General features: G+C 36.7%; 1 protein-coding gene across 3 annotated transcripts in view; it reads left to right on the forward strand.

The window, feature by feature from the left end:
• The window catches only part of Csrnp3 (cysteine and serine rich nuclear protein 3), a 193443-nt gene that overhangs the window by 80880 nt on the left and 90628 nt on the right, over window positions 1–21935 (forward strand). The window contains exon 1 of one of the 3 annotated variants that reach the window (XM_015996011.3): window positions 13937–14047. The exons of 1 other annotated variant lie outside the window; for it this stretch is intronic. Coding sequence is in view for 1 of the 2 variants with exons in the window: in XM_006977159.4 (XP_006977221.1) it covers window positions 15607–15823 (217 nt within the window). In the remaining variant the exon portion in view is untranslated. Of the gene's footprint in view, window positions 1–13936; window positions 14048–15488; window positions 15824–21935 lie in introns of those variants that run through there. One more of the 3 variants, XM_006977159.4, reaches the window with a different exon arrangement.

Raw genomic sequence — 21935 nt, forward strand, 5'->3', positions numbered from 1 at the left:
ATTCTCCCCAGCAAATCTTTTTATCTTCAAGGGAGTTGGCCCTGGATGACCTATAATGATATTCGTCTTAGCATACCTTTCTTCATCATTAATCTGCTTGTAGACATAGATTGCTGAAAAGGATCCTCTAAAGCAGTGGTTCTCAACCTATGGGTCACGACCCTCTGGCAAACCTCTGTCTTCAAAAATGTTTACATTACGATTCTTAACAGTAGCAAAATTATAGTTATGAAGCAGCAACAAAAATAATTTTATGGTTGAGGGTCACCACAACATGAGGAAATGTATTAAAGGGTTGCAGCATTTGGAAGATTGAGATCCACTGCTCTGAAGTGACTGATAATAGAGTTTCAGTTCCTTGTGGCAGAGAATGTGTCCATAAACTACATAATAGTAACCTACCATACTACATAATAGTAGCCAGGCACATTTCCACACTTCCATGTCTTAGCCTGTAATCTACAAACTCCTATGTCTCTTCTACAGTTCAGCAAGGTCTTGCAGTAAAGAGATCTGTTAGAGATGGTAGGGACAAAGGTGGGGGGATAGGGAGGGGGGAGAGAGAGATAACAGTTACATCTAAAAATGTGTGCAATCTAACTAAGCTAAAAGATCTGTGACAAACAACAAATAGAAAATATTAATTCTGCATTTATACCATCTTCTTGTTCTGTTTGTTGCATAGTGCAGCAAAAATGTTCATAATAATATTTAAAATGGACAGTCTACTTTTTAAAACCAACCCAAGATCAAAGTCTCCAAGTGGGTTCTATTACTTGTCTTCAGAATCTCATAAACTCTCTTATTATTTTGCCTGGAAGTGTCCCCCAACTCAATGGTGCCATGATAGACCTTTCACCTAAAACTATTCCAAAGTGGGACTATAGATGTTAAGTGGGATATTACAAAGTTTACTCTAGCAGAAGAAAAACTACACACTCTTGTCTCTAAAGCTACATTTAACAAGTCTGCTGGTGGCTTCTGTAGTGTAGGATGGAGCAGTTATTACTCCCACTAGCATTCAAGTCAACCACAGTGTTATAAACTGTCGGAGCCCCATGTTAGGATCCAGTCCGGACCTATCGAAGGGTCCCTTGAAGGGAGGGGTGAGGAACTGAGAAATGTTAGATAGGAAATATAGAAGTAGATGAAGAAAAAAATGATAGAGACACAGCATAGCTTTGGGAGGGCTCTGAGTCAACACCTAGCAGCCTTGAGTTTATTTCTAATGGGCTTTTTATACACTAACAAGGGAAGAGGCGAAAGACCTCCTCCTTTCAAGATCGAAGTACAATGTACAACCAAGTGTAGATCCTTCAAAACACTTAGTAACCATACCCCATGGCAAACTATCTTGTGATTAGGCCTTGAAGTATAACACACCCGGTAACCATCCCTTTGCACCCTATTATTGCAGCCTTGGAGAGCAACATAAACTCTGACTTTCTGACTTTGAGTCAAACCATAAGTAGGAATCATTGTGGGCTCCCACAATAAGCACCATGGGATAATTCTCTGTCCATCACTCTCTCTCTCTGCTTTGTCCTATAATGTTCTGCAGCTCAGCCGAGCTTTACACCATTCTCTGTCTGCCTGGAAGCCACTTGGCTCATCCTGAGGACTTCTGTCTCTCCCCATCCCAGACAGCATCCACCAGGACTACAGAAAGAATAACAGCAAATAATATAGCATTTGATACCCAATAGAGCTGCCTGTTTCAAATCCTTGTGACTTTTGGTGAGAAAGAAACACAGAGATAGGTACTTCAGAAAGCAGGGTCAAATATCTCCATATAAAATTGTTAGGTTCTCCATCACATAGTCAATTAGATTTTTTTTCTGATTATGTGCTTGGTTAAGCAGTTACTTCTTTAATCATTTGTCTTTAATCTTTCAAAAAATTAGATCTACTTAGTTTATGTTTATGTGTATGGATGTTTTGCCTACATGTATGTATTTGAGCCATGTGCGTGCCTGGTGTCTGTAAAGGTCAGAAGAGGGGGTCAGATTCCATGCAATTAGAGTTGCGGATGGTCGTGAACTACCATATGGGTGCTAGGAATCGAACCTTTGTTCTCTGCAATTGTAACAAGTGTTCTTAACTTCTGAGCCAACTGTCCAGTCACATTGTTTTTAACCTTTAGCCCTGTTTATTTCAATAGTATTCATGATGATGTTTGTCTCACTGAAGCTTACATTAGAAAGGCACACAGTGCTACTATTCTTTTATTTAGTTAAAGTTGTCATCCAGTTTCACATAGTATATTTAGGGACAGGAAACATGCCTTTAAGTACTGTATATGTGTCTCTCTTAAAGCAAATACTATAATTCCTTATCCCAGTGAGGATTTCTACCTGTCAAATTCTGTATTGAAAGAAGCTTTGTTTCCTGTAGTTGTTAAAAAGAAACTAACACTGATGAAAAGAACGTTAGTTGCAATAGGGAAGTGATCACTTGTAATCCTTGTGCCTTGCTTCTGACTGGGAAGCTCAGTCAACATCCAAGTGGCCCTTCTACCCTGCAGGACTACTTAAGAACAGAAGTAAATGTTTAAACCTCAAGAGAAAGTGTGAACCCATTGAAAGATGGGGTAAATTCATGTTGGGAAGCGTAAACTCTGTAAAACACTATAAAATGGGGCTCCTCAAGAGACAATGGTGGGCAACCTTTTTTTTTAAATTGTCTCCAAGAAAAGCTTTTACTTTTCTAATTCTGTAACCATTTTTCTGTGTTCTAGATATTCTTCAAAAAGTGATTTCAACTTTAGCTGTTTATTCACTGGGTCCAAAATAGACTGTTCATTTAGATTTCACTCTCTTTGCAAACACCCTCAAATCATATTTACTCCTACACGTTATTTTCTATGATCTTAATGCCAATGTTTACAAAATCATTGTAATTGACGCCACAGTGGAATGTCTGTTGTTCCAGAAAATTTTCTCTAGAGCTGGATGTTTTAATATATTCTATAGCACACTCTGTCCTTTGCTTCCAGAGAAAAGAATCAACAGTATGAATAAAAAGAGTTCTGTTGTAGAACGTCCTCTCCTCTCTTGTTTTCAGATCCAGCTCTTACAGATTTGCAGGAGGAGGGGATTCTCCTCAATACCACTAGACTCCATGGAAACTGATTCCCAGTGAATCTGAAATACCGCTCTTCTCCATGTAATAGTTATCAACGTTTTTTTTTTAACATATGCGATAAACTTAAAGCACGCTTCCATTGACAGAAATACTAATGTTCTTTGAGTGACTTATGTATTGGCAGATGTGTTGCTGTGAAATGTGTGAAGGCCTGTTAGAAAAGCTGAAATGCCCCAGGATGTGTGCATATCTCCACTCAACACCCCGTGTCTCCAAAGAGATTGCTAGGATATGATGCATGCAAAGTCACAGCGATTGTTCACGGGCTTGGGCTCAGGTTGAAGCACATCTTTTCCTTATTTGAAAAAAAAGAAGAAGTGGAGGAAGAAGAAGAAGAGGAAGAAGAAGAAGAAGAAGAAGAAGAAGAAGAAGAAGAAGAAGAAGAAGAAGAAGAAGAAGAAGAAGGAGAAAGGGGGAAAGATGTTGACAGTAGGATTGGTAGTGAAGACTACTGCCTGAGAAAAAGGTCCAAGAAATTTTATCAGCAGGAAAAATTTTTAACAAGGCTGAAAATGTGTTACCAGCTGTGGAGTGGCTGAAGGAAGGGAAAAGCTGAAAGACATATTTTCCGGTGCAATCTTTGCAACCCTGGTGTTGGGGAGGAACAAGTGTTTGCAATGTTTCCAGCATTTCATCTGTGTTATTTAGACAAGTTTGGGAAACCCAAACAGGAAGTCAGTGTTAAACAATTCTGTCCTCTGAGCAACCTGAAGTTTTACCAGCAGTGTCCAATATCCTAAAGACATCTGTTTCAGTGTTTGTGTGTGCATTTTGTTTGTTTCAAAATAGAAATTCCCAAGAACTTATTACTCAGTTTTCAGCACCTCTAATAGGCAGGTCTCAAGATGGGTTCTAAGGTTGTGAAAACAAGTCAGGCAGGGCTCTTCACATAGACACCCCTGCTTCTGGGTGTTTCTAGAAATACAAATGCATTTGCATAATGTGCAGAGGAAGAACTCAACTAACGGAAGAAGAAATCATGACCAGAAATTGTGAGAAATCAGATGACCAGACATCTTACATTGACGACTGTACTGCCCTCTGATATGGGACTTCTAGGGCCTCCGTCTTATTTATAGGCGAAGATAGATTGAGCAATACACATTTTAAAATGGCCCTCATTCTGTTGCTTGGGAAGCATCCCCCAACTATGCTGCAGTGATTGGTTCTTTTTCAGCATCAATTAGTAACGTTAACAGAACTCACTGCCGGTAATGTACAGCTTCAGAAGGCTTCAGCATCAGAGCTCCCTGGGATAGCAAGAAAGGAAGTGCTGTCCTCAGGAACTTCCACCTCCACAGCACTCTCCAAGCATAAAGGAGCCTTGGCAGGGAGACACTATTTTTTTCCTCAATTAGGTGTTTTTACCCCAGGTCTTTTCGTGTTTTTACAGCTGTTAAATTGTAACAGGAACTACATAATGTCCAGCTATAGATCATTCTAAATTCTCAAGCTCTCCTTCTCACTTAAATAAGTATCATACTCTCCAGGTGCCCTGGCCATTTCCTTGCAACTTTCTTTTTGTGAAGGTACAACTTCTCTCTCTTCCACAGGCAGATCAACTACTTTATTGTCATGTGGCTCCGCAGCCATCAGGAGTGGCAGTCACTGACTTCTTTGTATCCCATATCCCGTCACCCTTTTCATCCCTTGAAACTCTGGGAAAGAAAAAGACATGGTGGGCACTAAGCTGCTTTGCAACACCTGTTAGGTGAATTTAGCAAAACACCCCTGATGTTTGGTTACTTGTAGAAAATGTTAAGGAGGAATGCCCATCAATCAAAAGCAATCAGGTTTATAGTGAGCCTAGTAGACAAAAATATTAAGCTTCAAATCTAGCCTAAGGGTGGAGTGTTGGTGTCCGGGGTCAATTCCTTTCATTTCTAAAAGCTTAAATTCACAGCAATTGAAACTGTTTAAAGGCACATTCTGATTTTTAAATCCTTTTCTTACTAAGATAATTTTAGTCTAACTTCAACAAAATAACAATTTGAATATTGTTTCATTTTATATTGTATTAATAACAATTAAACTAGAAAAGCATAGAAAAAGTCCAAGTAGAAAAAACCCAAAACCATACATTGCTTCATTCCAAGAGATCGCTGTTTTTAAAAATTGATTTGGATTTGATTTTTTTCACTTAGTTTATGCCTACATATTTAAAACACAGTGATCCCTCAGTATTAATGGAATACTCTGGGACCTAACTTTTGACAGCAGTATGTGGAATGCCGTAGAACCTTGCATAAAATGGTGTTATATTTGCACAGGACCAGCGTGCATACTCCTATACATACTAGATCATTTCTAGATTTCTTATAATACCTAATACAATATGATGCTATGCAAATAGTATTTAGGGAGCAATTACAAGAAAAAGAACCTGTCCAAGTTCAGTCCAAATGGATTTTTCCCTAAGTGTCTCTGTGTTTTGTAGGCTTCTGTACATGTGGACCAGTGGGTACAGAGAGCCAATTGTACTGAGACCACAGTGTGTATATTGTTTTGTGCTCATTCATAATCACTAATTCTTTTATGTTTCTCTCAAGTTTTCTTTTATGCACACTAGTTGCAATAATATCTACTATACTTATGATAATTTTTGACATCAACTTTTCCTCTATAAACATTTTTGTTATTTACATACTCATGGCTGTGGTTTTAATAGTTATCTGATACTCTACAGTATGGAGAATATATTTTAAATATACTTGCATGTTTCCAATTTTTACCTATTATGAATGTGGTGTATTCAAATATCCTTGTATTTAAAACTACGTTCTTCTTGTCCATTAAATTTTGCTGCTGTTCCTTGATTAAATCTTGCTGTCCCTTGATTCCAAGATTTCTAAACTATCATAATTGGACTGATAAATGTAAGCATAAGCTTCCACAGGTCAAAGTTGTAGTGTATAAATATAATATAACAAATTTATTAGACTGTGAGTGGCCATGAACAGTAGCAATTATAAAGCCTAATATCATCTTACTAATTTTTATTACACATTCCATAGATAATCATCGGGAATTAAAGAGGTAAAGATGGCCAACAAGCAGTAATAATATCCATGGTAGTCAGCTAAATTCATCAAGGTACAACATACAACATGCTCTTCTAGGATGTTTCACTTCAGCTGTCGTGTTCTATACATGTGACTTTATATTTCCATATAAAATCTAGGAATCACAAATGAACAAAGAAGTGATAATTGTCTTTCTGAGACTGCTTCAGTTTAGTCACTGTGATTATCTCGAGTTGCATCCATTTTCCAATAACCAACATAATTTTGTCTTTATGGCAAAAATAATCCATTGTATATGCAGCACATTTGTTTTCTAATCATTCCTCCACCTAGTCTAGTCCCATGGCACAGCCTTTGTGAATAGTACTGTAATAATAACATTGACGGCAACTATTTCTGTGATACACTGATGTAGAACCCTTCAGGTAAATATCCAGGAGTGGTACAGGAATGACATGCAGTCGGTCTATTTTTAGGTTTTTGAGGGATCTCTATGCTGAGTGCTCAAGGAGCTAGACTAGTTTACATTTCCATCAGTAATATATGAGGGTTCCCTCTTGCCAATATCTTCACCAGGATTTATTGTTAAAATGAACACATTTTATCAATTTTGTTTATAAGGTCATTGGTTTTCTTCAATGTCTTGTTGGTTTTCCAAATTAATATAAGTGAAAAAAGAAATCTGCGGTTTAGACAGACTTCCTAAATTAAATACCACATGATCTAACATTAAGGAACAGACATATTCCTTACCCATATGTAGCATATTTGTGGCTCTAACAGACACACCCCAGTATCAGAAGGCTGCATAATTTCTTTCCCCCATAAATAAAACCAAGAGCCAAATACACTTGGATTGTAGTTTCATGTAATGGTGCTCTCTGATAAAAATAGACATGAATAATGAATACTAAATAGGAACCTGCCTATATGAACAAGAAAGAAAATGCATGCTTCATACCAAGCAGCCTGCCACTAGCTTTAGTAGCCAGGGAAGTAAGCTCATTAATACAGTTGCCTAAAGGAGAAATCTAATTTACTCCTTGTATTTATTCAGGTTGTAAGTTAATATAAAGCATGGAAGTGGATTTCTTGATCAGGAGCATGGTTTTAATCTGCCTAAGCTACTTTTATATAATAGTGTCTTGTATAGTCATCACAGTTATGTTTAATTGATGCCATTCTAGATTTGATGCATTGTGGAAAAGGCAGCCTTTCTTTGTTTATTCTTAATCTTTCATAAAGTCACTAGGAGAAAGTCCACATTCTTAACAGTTAGCTATAGTGGAACCAATTGGTGTCTCAGTAATATATTTTGTCTGCAAGCTTCCCCTGCCAGGTCTGTGCACTAAGAGACCAAGATGGTGTGTTCCATCCCTTATAATCCTGTCCTCTTGCCTGATGCATGGAAATGGCTGAAGTATAGCATTGAAGAGCTCTACATCTGAGTCTCTTCTATTTTTAACCTTGGCTAACGGTATCATCATTTTTATTTCCTAAATTAAAAACCTGGATATAGAGTTTTCTTTCCTTCATCCGCAGTTTGAGTGTCTGCCAATTTGCTCATTGCCCAGTCTTTTTCTCTTCCCTGAGACCACCACCCTATTCATTCAGAGCTTTATATCTTTTTTCTGAAGTAATTTAACCATTTCCCAGGTTCTTTCTCCAATTCTTTCTTTGAAAACTTTCCAGATCTTCTTAAAAACAGCTATCTTGTATGGTGCAGACTGTTGCTAAGAGGAGTTCCAAGAATCTCAATTGCAAATGCTTGGTCCGACCAGGTTGAAGGTCTTTTAGACTGGCTTCCTCAGTGTTCCTCACAAGTGCATCAGCCGTTCCTCACAATTATGTCACCTCTTCTGCCGAGGCCATCATGACAAGGTACCATGCCTAGAGCCAGGCTAGAATAGAACTTAGACTTCCTTGACTGACTGAGCTACTTACCCAGCCTGGGCCTCAGTTATGCCAACTATAAAAAAGAGATGCTTAAGAAAACTCCTTCATAGACTTGCTTCAGTGGTGTATGTGAATTAATTATTGATTATAAAGCCTTTTGGTCTGCATTTGGTAACTACTAGGTGATTTAGATAATATTGTCCACTCTTGTCTTTATGTTTTTACGCGTTCTTCAATTACAAAATATTTTCATCATCCCATCATCCTTCTACTAACTCTTTGCATCTGTTTCTGTATGTAGATGGCAAACCACATAGGTAACTGCTACACTGTTTATCTCTCTTAACATGTCAGAACATAAAACTCAGTTCCAAATATTGATAGACAGTGAATATAAAATAGATGCTGCCATTACATCTGCATCTGCTTATATATTTGCATCAATGACTCCATATAAACAATATACCAGGACTGTTTCTGTATGTATCCATTATAATTAAAAAAAAAAGATTTATTTGATTGCCCAAGTATTTGTGGGTTTATGGTAATGAAAACACATGCACACACACACATACACAAAACAACAACAAAACCCAACAACAAAAAAAAATCTCCCTTTCTCTTAGTCTTGACTCCAAAGAAGTTTTGTGGCATCTTTAGTTATGGTATACAAACCCAGTTGACATGAAAAATCCATCCATTCTAGTCCACTGTTCCTTTTATTTTCTTTTAACTGTTCAGTTCATGGTTGATTTTTAGGTTGTACCATTTAATTCCATATTTTACTTTGTCCCAAGTTAGGCATCTAATTCAGCCTAAGAAGAGATTATTACTATAGCCATTGCTGATGGCCACTATGACATGAGTGTATCCTTTGTGTTCCTGGGAGGTTTGCTTCATTTGGTCTTTTCTCTTAACAAATGTTGTTTTCTAATGCCTTTGTGGGAATAGAAGGAAGGGTCGGGGGAAATCTGGACACTTCATTCTTTGGGTCACTTTGCATGTGGATTTCTTTGCAGTCAGGTTCGGATGATTTATGTTCGTATTGTAGCCTCTGTAGTAGTAGTTATAGAGCAATTCCAGACATTTAAATGGTGTCCTTCAGAGTGTCCATTCACTGGCTGCTAAATTTAACATCTGCTACTTTTATAGTCTAATGTGCAAATAGAATGAAAAACCACATGGATAAAACACTACATTTCTTTGCTTTGACCAGTAGCAGTGAGTGGGATATGTGTTAGCCAGTATTTCTGTAAGTATGTTGAGCCTAACTTTTCATTATCAAAATTACATTTTTCTTTTCTGCCCAACCAGAATGTATTCTTTTCCCTCCGTTAGCCCCTCCCCGGATGATGAAATCATACATAAGAAAATAACATACATGCTGTCATGTGTGTCCTTTATTCAAGAGAGGTTGTTTCCACCTCCCAAACATGTTAATAATATTTGACATTACACATTTTCACATTATTTGATAGTTGACACTCTGAGGGCAGCACAAATCAAAATATGTGAAAATTACTGAACATGATAAAGCTAGCTTAATTAATGTTCTCTAGTCTGGTTGGGACCTGTAGCTTAGCCATTGGACCATTTGAAGCCATAAATGAGGTCAGAGGCTAGTTTATCTCACCAGGTTTAAGATTCCATCTTGCTGCCTCCCAGACTCTTCTCCTCTTGCCTCAGTTATCATCCTTAGTTCAAGCTCACTGTTTCTCCCCACACGTTGCTGCTGTGACCGTACTCCATGGAGCTGGTTACTCAATGACAAAACTGTCTTCTTTGCCTATTATTCTGACCTCACAGCATTACATATACAATCAGAAATACTCTTCTCTCAAGCTTCATGCTGCTCAAAGGGGCCACCATCTTCTTTTGTCTTAACTTTTGAACACTTGCTTACATCTCCCATCTCACCAAGTCAACTCAAGTTTCCTGTTAACGTAGTTTATAAAGCTTTGTCCTTGTCTCTCTGTATTCTCCAAAGTGACATTTATGTAATCATTCCTTTTCTCCCAGAGAGCCTATGGGGGGCTTTTCAATCATGGCAGACTTGGGGTAGCCAATTCCCTTACACAGTGGCTCAGGGGACTTGGAGTGTTTCAAGTTGAAGCTACTGTTTTTTTAGGATCTATCCTTTCAATGTTCAGAATAACACCATTGCAGACTACTGAAAAGAATTCAGCAAAGACAGCATTAAGGGAAGGTAAAAGAGTTAGGCTGTACTTTTTCACTAAAGAATAGTGAAGAATTTGCATCTTATATATACATAACTTTATTATGAAAGATTTGCTTTTTCTTTTAGATTATGAAATCCAAAAGAAAATTTTTCAATGGGCTACTTGATGAATTATTTTATATTACACCAATATTTTTCTGGTTTTAATAGGGAATGTCAACATAAAGAAATTATACTGATTTGACATAAAGTACATACTAAATTGATAAGATGTTTAAAACTGAAACAATGTCCCCATGTCCCCACCTTTCTATCATGTTCTCTATAGCAGTTTTCTTATTTACTTGTTTTTAAGGTAGAGAGACTCTGATCTTTTTCAGAATAGTTAATATTTCACTTATATATCCCTAGCAACTGACTCAGAGCGTGAGACATGGTAACTTCCAATAAATGTTTGTTGAATTGGACTCATTTATTCCTGGATTTTAAAGCAGATGTGGTGAACTTACTGACTTCCCAGAGTAGGCTGGGCGGGGATGAAGGGCAACTCCATCAAGGGAGAAATCAACACGAGGTACTGGGTAAACACCAGATAATACATCCTTGAAACACAGACACTCAGGGCAGTAAGTCTTCCTGCTCAGTGGATCACCCTTTGAGCAAAAGTCTATGCCTGTGTTACTTCAGAAGCCAGAAAGCAAATGTCTCATATTCTCTTTGATAATCTTTGCCTATTTTGAAGGAAAAAGTATGAAACTAAATGATTCTATGATGTCAATTTGCCTTCAGAGGAAAGTTAATATAATAAGAATTAGTGGTAAGAGTTGAGCTACCTTTTCCAGTTCACAACCCTTAATATCATCAATTAAGACATCTCTCTAATCTTGGATACAATTTACTGTTTTAAGCTGTGATCTTGTGTTTCTCTGTCAATTCCAAATCTGAAGAAGCCTTGACTGATGAAGGTGTTATGTAAGCAGGAGCACCGTTGTTCCTTGTGTGATGTGAGAACCTCTGCTGGAGTTCTCTTGCCGTGTTGCAGACAGAAAATTCCAGAATTTTGAGTGGAATGATTCGCCTATTTTGTAATTTGTTTTCATCATGAGGCAAGTTCCTGAGGTTTCAAATTACTTCTTAAATGTCTTCCATTTTTTTATACATTAGACAAAGATGATCTCTTTCTCAAAAATCCTATTTGTATTTGATATAAAAATAATTTAAATTAAAATTATTGTAAGCAGTTATTAAAATTTTATAGCCTGTGTTTTCTTACTCTTAATATTAATTGCCAATGCTTGGTTAAGTCCAAATTGGAGAGTTGAAACAAGAGGTATTACTATGCATTTCAAGACTGGCTCATCAAAAAGGTATTGTTTCCTGGTTCACAGACTTGGGAATTAAGGTATCACATGCTACAATAACTTACTAAGGTCATTTAAGTCATTAGTAACCTGGATTATTACTACTGTGTGATCTATTCTTCCTCTTTCTAGTTCTCTCTGGCTATAGCATCTACCTTTAATTTTTTTTTGTTCACATAAATGATTTTATTAGGCTTTTACATTTAACATATTGTGCTGCTACTCTTCCTATCAGAGAGTCTTCTTTTTTCTAGGCATTTGTTTCTAGTTATTTTTATACTGATATCACTTAATCTTTAGTTCTTACATAATTATTTCTTTTCATACCTATACACAACATTCACGTAGATATGGATTTTTTCCCTCCTCCCTCCCGCTCTCCGACCCCCAGAGCCACCAAAGGAACTCTGAAGGAACTTGATTTTTGACAGGTTTCCTCCTTCCACGTGGCAGCCATTTTATGTTCTGAAGGGACGCAGTAAGGGCAAAAATGGCCGCCTTTTGTTTGTTTCCGGGTACACTGGCATGGTGAGGCCATCCAAGGTATTCACCAAAAACTGGGGCCCTCTCAGAAGCCAGCCGGGATTCGATACAACAGGAAACTTTGGTTTGCGTTTTTATTTACGCCCCAAGGTTCTATATCTTGCAGCTCTCGTTGTAGAGGGAAGATGAACATGGGTGGTGTTGAGCAAATGCTGGAAATGGGGGCGGCCCTTAGTGTGTATCTCGGTATTTCTTTCATGCTAAGAAAACCTATTCCTTAAGCCATGGAACATTCCAAATCAATGATAGTCCTTCAAACAACATAAAGAAAAATGTTAAAAATTGTCTTAAGTACTTCTTCTTAATCGCACTCATTTATTCTGCATTATTTTTTAAGTTTAGCTGACAAAATGTTTACATTGTAATTCTTTTTTTAAAAAAGTAAGAGTTTATTGATTGAAGGTTGATGTGAGTATGTGTATATACATAAACATATGAATGTATGTATGTGTACTTTCATTCTTTTTAAAATCCAGGACTGACATTTTTCTAAGGGCCATTGCAATGCACTGCATATCTATATACTGGTGCATGAAATTTATTTATCTGATTATGTTATGATGCTTCTGGCTTTTTCTTCTGTGATCTTCGTTGAATTTTCATGTATTTGCCATAACATGATTACTGAAATTTGTGAGTGAAAAGCTTTCAAATACCAAATCAAGGCAGGCAGACTATCACCAAAATAGCCCATAAAATATATGGAATGCTTATCAAACTCCATTAATTAGTTGTTTGTTTGTTTGTTTAAAGATTCGTAATTTATTTTCAAATTTTGAGAATTTATGTTTGGAAAGATAGTGTGATTGTGTTCAGACATACATAGTTCACATGGATTAAAACAGTATCTAGGTAGCTAAAGGTTCCCATAATGTAGAGCCGTCATCTCTAGAAGTACTTGTTAGCACTTCAGATAAGGTAAACCATATGCTCTGCTGAGGTGAGCTGTCGAAAATAAGTTCCTGCGATTTCAAAAATTAGTGTGAACCCTCTGTTCTTTAATTTGAGGTCTCCATTGTTCATTGTAGTCAGCTGCTCTAGGAATGTGTCATCTTTTGAGAAGATAAATTAATCACCTACCTCATTTATATACTTCAAGAAAAAGAGTCAAACCCTCCCGTCCTCCTTATCAGAAAGGATTGGTTTTTCTATTTTTATTCACATATAGTATCTTTTAGTGAGGAGGATTTTACTGGAGGAAATTGAGAGGGAAGCAGCACCCAGCCTTTTAGTGGGGGTTGGCGGGACCAAGAAAAGAAACAGTTGCAATTAAAAGGTTAAAATGTATTGTAAGTTGGTTCGTTAGAACAGGGCTCTTCAGTAATATTTATCAAACACTACTTTCAGAAACATAACGTAGGAAAAGGCTTGAGCAAGTTTCCTCCTCATAAACTCTTATTCAACCTCCAATTAGCATAAAATCTAGCTCCCCCTTTTTTTTAAATGGCTGTGGCAACATTTTCAATTATAATAAAACCTTGGGTAGGGATTTCCCCAAATCGTGCTCCGTTCATGTCTTAGGGCAGTTCCCTGATCTGTTATTTCTTCCTCCTAGTAGAGTCAGCTGATAAAAATACCCACAGACACAGTGAAGTCAGGGCACGCCTGGCTTTCTCAGACAACTCCATGTGATCACATACAGGCAGCCTCACCGAGGCTGAGGCCGTGCAGCAAGCAGTAGGTAATGAGTCTTTGTGCGGGAGAAGCTCTTGTCTCGGAACAATAAAGCATATGGTACCAGCAATAAAACACGGCGGGGCTGGGAAATGTAAGAAGATGCCACTGAACCAGGAAGAACGATGCCTTCCGTAATGCTGACACGTACTATATAATGATAATCAATTGATTTTGGATTCTAATGAATAAAGAGTGCCAGGACTCGTCTACAGCTATTTGAACAGGTCGGTGATTTTTATAAATCCACCCCCCTCCCCAACACTTCCTTGTATTTGATTGCATTTAAATTAGGTTGGGCTAATGTGTGTTTTGCCTTAAACAACAACTTTACAAGGTATTTGTAATGTGTAATAAGAAGGATGCACTTGAATTGAGCCAGCAAGATTGAATTTGATGTAGTCAAATATAACAGAAATGCTGATATTATATTAAACTGAAAAGTTATTTATTCTATTCAAAGATGTAAAGGTTAGAAAAAATTCATTTAATAATTTCTAATACTTTAGCTATGCAGAAATATATAAAGCAGAATGGCTAATAAATAGCTGGTATAAACAAGCTTTACTTTTTTATATTAAAAAATTCTGTATTGCCTTAGTTTGTATTTCTTATAGAAGAGGAATCACTCAGAATTTGCTAGTGTTTGTCAGTATACTGCAAGATATTTATGTAAAATGTATAATTTTTAAAATAAATTTTAAAAGAAAAATTTTAAATAATGTTAAAGATATATATTTATATTTAGTAATATACCCTTCCTAACATTTATTTGCTTTTTATAAAACCTTTTGTATAATGAAAACCTTTTATATAATAGATGTTTGTTATGAATATATGAAGAAAAACAAATTAACTTAATTTGAAAAACAGGATTGGATTAACCATTGGATTAACCAGTATTCCCACCGGTTCAGAAAAGGAAATTTATGTTTTTTTGGGTATTTATAAAATACCTGCACACATAATGTTTATCTGGAAAATAACTAGCTCTTGGGTTTAAGGGTAATAGAGAAGTTTGTATTTCAAATAGACAGATTGCTGTGTGTACGAATCCGAGGCCAGGAGCAATCCTAACAGATAACAGCTCAGCGCTCAAAAATCATTGGAAAAGACAAGCACCACTGTGAGGTGACTCTTCGGATTGAAATACGCAGTTCTAACTTTGCTCTACATTTTTACTGCTGTATCGTTTAAAGGCATCCTGGGACCTAAATTCTTTACAATTAATTTTTGGGTACCATTTAGGATGATGATCTCTAAGACGCTTGGGCACATTTGACATTTTTCAGAATTACTAAAGTGACAGCATCTATGTGTATAGTGCTTAATGTAAATTGATGTCTGTAAATGTTGTTTAAACCGCCATAACAGAAACACCCCATATGTCTGATTATGCATGCGATACATATTACACTTAAAAAAAAAAAAAAAAAGAGCTATGTCTCCAAAACAAGAGAAGTTAATGACAATTTAAAATTGGCCTTCCACACGTATTTAAATGAAGTATTTGACTATTTGGGTTTCCTTGGTTACCAGAGTCGCTGCAGACAGCTTCTTATGGTGGCGAGACGGTAAACAAGTAGCTTAAGACTGAAACAGCCGCTAAAATCTTTCATCCATTAACGGACCTAGGGGGTGTGATGTTGACAGCCTGGTGAAGCATGTCCACTCCCCATTGCGGGTTCCAGGGCTCCGGGATGCAGGTACCCTGGTTGAACTGCTGCTGCTCCACAATTCCTTACCCAGCATTCCGCTTTGGCTGCTGGAGCCTTGCCTGCGCCTTATGCAAATGAGACCAGCACAGGCTTTGACTGCAGAAGAGGAGGGGGCAGAAGGGAGTTCAAAGGTCACGGGGCTGGCTGAAAGCTGGATCAGTTGCCTGGAAAAAAAAAAAAATGTATCCTGGGTTTCTGCAGCCGTGCTTTGCAGCTGTGAAAGGAAGTGCGCTTTATTTCTGAAGATTTTACAGCGTGTGCCGGAGTCATTTAAAGCGCATGCAGGTACGATGACATTTCGCGATGCGCCTGATTTTATTTCTGTTAAAGACACTGATGGTGATTGGTTATTTAAATTCACTGTAGCAATTGGCAGGATGCTGCTGGTTTCCAGGCACCCCTTGCTAGTTTCTTCTTATTATTATCATTATTCTTTTTCACTCCTAGCGTTTCTCTATTTGGGGTTTTTTGTTGTGATGGAATATTTCATGAGAGAAACAGTTGTTGGGCTTGGGTCTCTGAATAATTCTGCCTTTTGGGTATGTGTTTATTTTGGAGAGATATCTGGTTGAAATATCTAGATAAATATTAACACTTAAAACTTTCAGTGGTTTTTTTTTTTTAATTTTTAAAGAAATATATTTTAAATAAGAACTGAGTTCTAGTCAGCCTAAGATTTTTGTGAGGTATGTGGAATTAAATAATGGAGTTCTTTTGTTCACAGCTGCAAAACACCGTAAGGATAATTTTAAGAAGTTATGTTTTTATTTTAAGGCAGGGTTTAGTTTTGAGAAATTTCACTTTCTGTTGTATTGTTAAAAATATTACTAAAGAAGTGATTACTTATTTGGGGTTTAAATTCCTTCGATCCCTTTCATTTTTCTAATTGTTGTTAAATTTCATTGGACTTTTCAAACAACATTACATACATTTAACACATTCAACTTCCTATGTCTTTTCCTTTCAGTTCAATCAGGATCCTAAGGGAATCCTCATAAATGTCGTAGCAGGACGAAGCCTCCCTCCCCCCACATACACTAACATCACACTTCTGTAAAATGTGTGATTACATCATAGTAAATCTGCCCACACTAAACAAGTGTGTATTCACATTTCTTGTTCACACTGCTTTTTAATTTTCACACCATTTTTTTTAAAAGTAAACCTAAAACAGCACAATCCAACTATGTTCATCCACTTCATTAAAAAATATAAATGTATCAGCTCAACGGTTGCAATGTTGATGAGAAAAGAATGTTATTTTCATTTGCATATACTGTGTATCTGTCTGTATTACAGGTTGTGTGTGTGTGTGTGTGTGTGTGTGTTGGAAACGATGCAAAATAGGCATTTATCTATGAAAATCCTGCTTTATGTATCCATATTTATGTAAGAAGTTTTAAAATGAAATTTATAAAGCTTACATGTAAGGAGCTAGTACATATTTAGAAAGACAACTATTTTCTTTGCATTTAGAACGTAGTTAATTTTATTACAAGGATTGAAATGGGCTAGTGTGGCAACAGTATCTTTCATCTAAAATGAGGAGCTTTTGAGTGGAGCAGACCAAAACAGGAGTGCGTGGACATTTAATCAGTGAAGGACAGTTACTTCAAATATTTATGAAATTCACTTTTTAGTGGTTATTCATTGCCACAGTCTCACTCTTTATCACTCATTGGGGACATTATGACATTTATCCAGGACACTGAGTTGAGTTTATGAAATGGAATTCATGTTTTTGTTTTTAAAAGTGCAAAAATTGCAGGGCATTTTTGGAATGTTTCTTCTTGTGAAACTTTCAATGGCTTAAGCTACAAGAAATATATTTTAAATAAATTACTTCCTTTTTTCCATTGATCAGAATATGGTGACCTCTGATTTCAACATTATTTACAGATGTTTATAAAAATTACTAAACATTGCATATATACATGTATGTATTCGATGTGCTGTAGTACACATTATATATCTATTACTTGTAACATTGCATATATATTATACATTCAAGAAGCTAAACAGAATCTCTCTGATGGTTTAGTCATACTCGAGTCCCAATTTAAAAAAATTCTTTCTGTTAATTTAGACAATGCCAGTAAATTGTGCCTACTTACCTAGTGTGTGTTCTAGGCAGAGAAAAGAAAGAAATGAGGTTAATATTAATATAAGCAGTGCAGTACTTTTAACTTTGGGCCTGTAGCAGCTACCAGTGAGAGTATTTTGAATATAGAAGTAAAAATGCAGTGTGGGCGAAGAAATAGAGCCCATGAAGAGTCTTAGGGAAAACATGATAATAGATATATGTGGAATAAAGAGAATTGTTGTGCTTCTGTGAGCCACAAGAGAGCTATTTATGTCCTGAAGCTAATTTATGGCTTTGAATATCCTGGGTAATTTATGTCTCAATGCAAATTCACTCCAAACTTTGAAGTCTTTTTGCATTGGCTTAATCCATCCTACTTCCATATAGATCCCAGCAGCTTGCATGTAGCATGCTGAGGATCTGAGCTTCTAAACGCATATAGAAAAATGTATTTATGTAAATAGAATTCAAATGAAACTTGAGAAGTAGAAGAGGAAAGAGAGTAATCTAAACACAAACCCTTGGGGGCAGATAGGTAGTGTATGACACCAGTGTCATGTCCGACTTCAAAGGAATCTTTAGGGATTTTTTTTTTTTTTCAAAACCAAATTTCTGATTTCTGATTCCAAGCCTGTCTTTGTCATTGTTTGAAACTAGAGACCATATTGTAGCCTTGGAAAAGATTTGAGGGCAAACGTGTACTCAGTCTAGAGGCATGGAGTAGAGCCTAAAATCTACAAATAACTGCTGTCATTTCAAAATCTAGTGTGTGGGTTTTCAGTTTTACGATCACTGGATTTGTCCGTCCCCTGAACTTCTGCAGCCTATGAAACAGAAAGAACAAAGTGACTTTTAACACCAATAGGGAAACATTCAAAATCAGTATTGAGTATTCAAAGCAACCACATTATTTTAACATGGCAGTTCTTAAAAAGCAATCAAAAACAAGAGATTGCCTCTTTCAGAATTTAAATAAAATTGAATCCTTTTATTGAAAAATATAAGCTCAATGCAAATATGAAGTGATTTTGAGGGTCTTATTAGAACTGTATCAGTATTACAGTGTCGTCTTATGCAGATGGAAATGAAGCACAACATAAAGACTATTTTCCAAATAGCAGGAGTTTATAACTCTCAGTTTTAACTCTCAGGGTCAGTTTTTTTTTTTTTTTGAATGCTAATAGCTTCCATGGAAACAAACATAATACACATCATTCTGCCCTGTTCAGCAAAGTGGAAACCAGGGTCAGCTTTTCTTCCCGATATCAGAGCCATAATTCATACTCTTTATTGATTTGCCTACTGAAACACAAAACTGTAGCCTGACTGTCCAGCACCAAGTAGCCTCTTAGTAGTATATTTTATCATTATTATTATTATTATTATTATTTTATATATTTTTTATAGTTTTATGGATTTTAATGTCTCCTTACTTGTTTAATTTTTATTTTAAACATGGTTATTCCATAAGAAAACCATTCAAAAATGAACTTCATGGTCAATTTCTTTGTGGCTTACACTAACTTCTCAATCACAGAGACTTTGTTGAGCAAGGAAAGGAAATCGACATGTCTCCATACTCTCATGTCCCATGCACTGATTTTCTTACACACACACACACACACACACACACACACACACACACACATACACACACACACACACACATACACACACACACACATGCACGAACACACACAAATACATCATAATAGGCACAAGAATATAGAGAATAAGCAAAATTTCTTTTTATTTTGTCCTCAGGATAATTTCAAATAAATGAGAAATTATTGTTACAAGAAGATGGTCATATTAGACTATTGACAATAACTTTTCAGTACTTTATATCTAATAGGGAAGTGAGTATTCCTAACTATAAAATAAAAAGAAAGATCAACTTTTAGTGTCACTAATCAATTATTATAGCCAGATGTGCCTCTTTTACCAATTTTAGGAGTTGTATTTTCCAAGCCTGGTGGCATATTCACAGACTTCTCACTAATGGGAGGGAGGAGGTTGCTTTACCGCCTCCAAGCAAGCTTAGTAATCCATCCATACACACTGAGTTGTCCTTGAACCTGTTCATGGCTCACATTGTTCCCAGTCCCAAGGGACATATGACAGTATGCCAATTTACTACAGCTAAGCCAGAATGTGGGTTATGGTACTTACTGCTATTTTTGTAGATATGTACATTCACTCTGAAGAACTGTGTGAGTCCGAAGGAATGTGGATTCCATGATTTTGGTGTCGAAAGAAAGGTTTTTTTAAGAATGAGAACAAGCCGGACAGGTGTGGCGCACGCCTTTACTTCCAGCACTCGTCAGGCAGAGGCAGGCAGATCTCTGAGTTCCAGGCCAGCCTGGTCTACAGAGTAAGGAGAGCCAGAGATAACACAGAGAAACCCTGTCTTGAAACCAGCAAACAACTCAGAATGAGAACAAGTACGAGAATGAGAACAGTAATTGGAAATAGCCCCATATGCTGTATATGAGCCCTTTGTTTTCCATTCTTAGTTTAGTTTAGTTTCAGTTTTTTTTTTTTTTTTTTTTTTTTTTTTTTTTTTTTTTTTTTTTTTTTTTGGTTTTTCAAGACAGGGTTTCTCTGTGTAGCTTTGCGCCTTTCCTGGAACTCACTTGGTAGCCCAGGCTGGCCTCGAACTCACAGAGATCCGCCTGGCTCTGTAGTTTCAGTTTTTAAATAAACAGTGTAGCCCAGTCTGGCCCAAATTCACTATGTAGCCCAGGCTGGCCTGGAGCATTTGGCCATCCTTCTGGCTCACTCTCCTAGATGCTGGGATTGCAAGTGTTCACTACCATGCCCAATTTCTTTTTACCATTAACATTTTTAAGGAACTGAGAAACCTTGCTTTCATACCTGGGTTGTTTGTGTAAAACAAGAAGACATGTAAACTTAGGGAAATCGAACAACAGTTTAAAAACTCCAGTATATAATACTGCATACTGTGTCCTTACTAGGTAAGTGCTTTTGTTAGATAGTTGGTTGTTATATAGTTGGTTGTTACATAGCTGTTATATAGCTGGTATGTGATTTCAGTCCTATGCGATGTGTAGAGGCTGAAAGGGTGGCTAATAACTTAGATTCAGGTCCCCAACCTTGATGTCATTTCCAAGATGTGTTCTGCAGCGATTACACATGTTCTTCCACAGCAAAAAAAAAAAAAAGTATACCAGATCTCACTGAAGGTCATCCTAAAGTAGCACTAAGAGCTAATGCCTTGAATTGTAACAAGACAGTATTGGGAACAGTCATCATGATCATTGAGGTTCAAACGACATGTGACTTTGTGGATTTCTTGAATCTCCACACTTCTGTAGATGTGGTATAGCAATGTATAGAGTTATTTATAGCCTTTACTGGTTTTTAAATTTCTCCCTTTGCTACACCATTTTTTCCTTGCTTCATGTAGTAAACATGTTAGTTTCTCACCTTGACTGCATTCAGACATTTTTGTTGCATCTGAGGACTCTGGAATCTATCTATCTCTCTATTTATTTTTATCACATCGAGAGCTTGACACATCTTAGGTTCTACCTGATGACACAGAAGTACTAATTTGTTTGCTCATGAAATGACCTTTATGCTACAGATTTATTGCTATTTTAAATTTGTCATGAATCATAATGTTGCTTAAGTAACATTGCTTGAATTGATTTAGTCACAGAGGTTCTCAAATAAAATTTAGAAAATCCACCTGTTATTTTATTACAAATAATTTTAGTAGCATGGCTGGAAGGGCCTTTTCCAATTAACATCATGACTCTGATTTGGAACTTGGTTTAAGAGGAAAGCTCCTAAACCTTGGTTTTCATCTTTGAAGATAGGAAGGCCTTGGTGTAACTCCTTATTTCTTTTGTGAACAAGTTCTAATTTGTGCTGGTCGGACATTTGCTGAAATATGAAATCCCAGGTACTGAATCTGACCAGATTACTTCTTCTAATTGTTATGTAATGCAATGTCTGCTTCAGGTTGAATACTAATTGTTCTTTGCCTGAGAAAGTAAAACTCCCTGTCTTGCCTGAGGTGGTGATTCACTTTAAAGGATGTCCAGAGTTCCTCTTCTTATCCTGATTTTTGAAATTTCCTTTATTTTCTGTAGTCTCACTGATAGATTCCCAGGGTACAGATTGGTGTGATTCTGAAGCCCAGTCTGGTCTCTTCCTCATACTCATTTTAGAATGTATTCTGGGGAAAATAGTGTGTTTTTTTTTTTTTTTTTTTTTTTTTTTGGTTTTTTTTCGAGACAGGGTTTCTCTGTGTAGCTTTGTGCCTTTCCTGGAACTCGCTTTGTA

This window comes from Peromyscus maniculatus, chromosome 4 (assembly GCF_049852395.1).
Source record: "Peromyscus maniculatus bairdii isolate BWxNUB_F1_BW_parent chromosome 4, HU_Pman_BW_mat_3.1, whole genome shotgun sequence".
NCBI classification, from domain to species: Eukaryota; Metazoa; Chordata; class Mammalia; order Rodentia; family Cricetidae; genus Peromyscus; species Peromyscus maniculatus.